Source organism: Anabas testudineus, chromosome 12, assembly GCF_900324465.2.
Source record: "Anabas testudineus chromosome 12, fAnaTes1.2, whole genome shotgun sequence".
Lineage (NCBI taxonomy): Eukaryota > Metazoa > Chordata > Actinopteri > Anabantiformes > Anabantidae > Anabas > Anabas testudineus.
Window position 1 is genome coordinate 2,028,645 of NC_046621.1, and position 1,740 is coordinate 2,030,384.

Below are 1,740 nucleotides of genomic sequence, written 5' to 3' on the forward strand. Positions count from 1 at the left end.
ATTCACCAGAGTCCATTAGAAGATGAAACTTTGTGGCTTTTTCAACTGAAAACAAGCATCATCTGCATCACAAACGTTATTTTACATCATACGTGTCGATCTTTAGAGTGTTTGTTGGCTCAGACTGAAATATCTCAGCTGAAACCTGGTCCCAGCTTTGTTGACGCTCGGACTGTGGATGAACACTTTGGTCCACGTGGAAACAGAACTACTGCATTCTTCATGAAATATTCCTAAACTGTGAATCATGCTACGTTTCCCTGTACACTCCAACAACTGTTGGATGAACTGCGGTGACAAAATAACTTTGCTGATTTTTCCTCCAGCACCATCTGCAGGTCACAATTCTTATTTGTCCCGTTTGTGGTCAAATACTTGCAGAACTCATCCTAGTCCATGTACTTTTACTCTTCTGCACTGTACTGTGGCCAGAGTCTGTATTTAATCTTCATTTTTGAGTTTCTAACTCATCAGGAAGCTGAAAGGAGCCTTACATTTGCATCACATCTGCTTTCTTTGCATATTAAATACACTTTAAGTCAAAATAAGCAAAATAAGAGACTAGAGAGAAAAACTTTAATAAAAATGTTTATCAAAATAAGTTATAGTTAATTACATTAGAAAATATTTAGCATTTCTTATCTATCCATTTTCATTTTCTCAACTCAGTCCTGTTTGGCACATGCAGCTCTCCTGCATTTTGGTGGCAGTGCTGTATCTTGGTCCGTGCGTCATGTGTAGTAATGGTGATGAGGCACCAGAGGCAGCGGTGCAAACAGCTGGAGCGGGGTGCGCTGCTGGCAGTACAGTGGACTGTAGGTCAGAGAAGAGCACACAGCAGGATGTGTGGAGAAGGATGCCGTGAAGCCGTGCTCATCTTCTGCCTCCGCGCCCTGCACACGCTCCTTCTTCCACTTGGTCCGTCTGTTCTGGAACCAGATCTTGACCTGGGTTTCGGAGAGGCGGAGAGACGAGGCGATGGTGTGCCGCTCCAGCACGGACAGGTAGTGGCACCTCTGGAAGCTGTGCTCCAGGACCTGCAGCTGCTCCAGGGTGAAGGCGGTGCGCACCCGTCGGCTTTTTGCCTTCGACCTCTGAAGCTTCTCTGGGCACTCGGGCGCCTCCTCCGGGCTGAAGCTTTCACTTGCCGGAGCATGCTGCCGGTCTCTGGGTTCATCTCTGGGAGTAGAAGCCCCTACAGAAGACACATGAATATATAAATCCATTAGTAAAGTCATGAAACGCCCCCTGTCTCCATCAGAATTAATGCACAAACGGTTTTTAGGCCTCTAAGAGTTGTAGTCTCACCTGTAGCCACTGCATCTTCAGCACTGATTATCTTCCTTGTGAATTTTGTGGGGTCCAGAATATCCTCCACAGAGAACGGGGTTCTGTGGATAAGAGGTAATTTGGCTGCGTTTGGCTGCATTTCAGCTTGTTGCACAGCGACAGAGAAGCAGGCAGCAGTGTGGCCGGCTGAGGCTCCTCTGGGGTTTATTTATACAGCCTCTGCACACGACTGCAAATTTACATGTCATTCAAAAAGTTACCCAAATGAAGCGATGCATCTTGCAGGAACAATTGCAGCCTCTTCCTTTCCTGCGCAGACGCGCAGACACGCTCCGGCCCAGTGGGACCCCTGTGCAGACACTATGTGCGCCTCAGCTGGGGGGACACTGAGCCAGTTATTTATTGCAGGGCATCTGGTTAAAATGTGCCCCCTTTCTTTCCCCCCGTGTT

General features: G+C 47.5%; 1 protein-coding gene across 1 annotated transcript; it reads right to left on the bottom strand.

The window, feature by feature from the left end:
* Window positions 1-660: 660 nt before the first annotated feature.
* On the bottom strand, window positions 661-1,429 carry pnx (posterior neuron-specific homeobox). The gene is given in 3 exon segments (XM_026354422.1): window positions 661-852; window positions 855-1,195; window positions 1,309-1,429. Coding segments are annotated over 3 exon segments (654 nt in total).
* Between the last annotated feature and the right edge of the window lie 311 nt (window positions 1,430-1,740).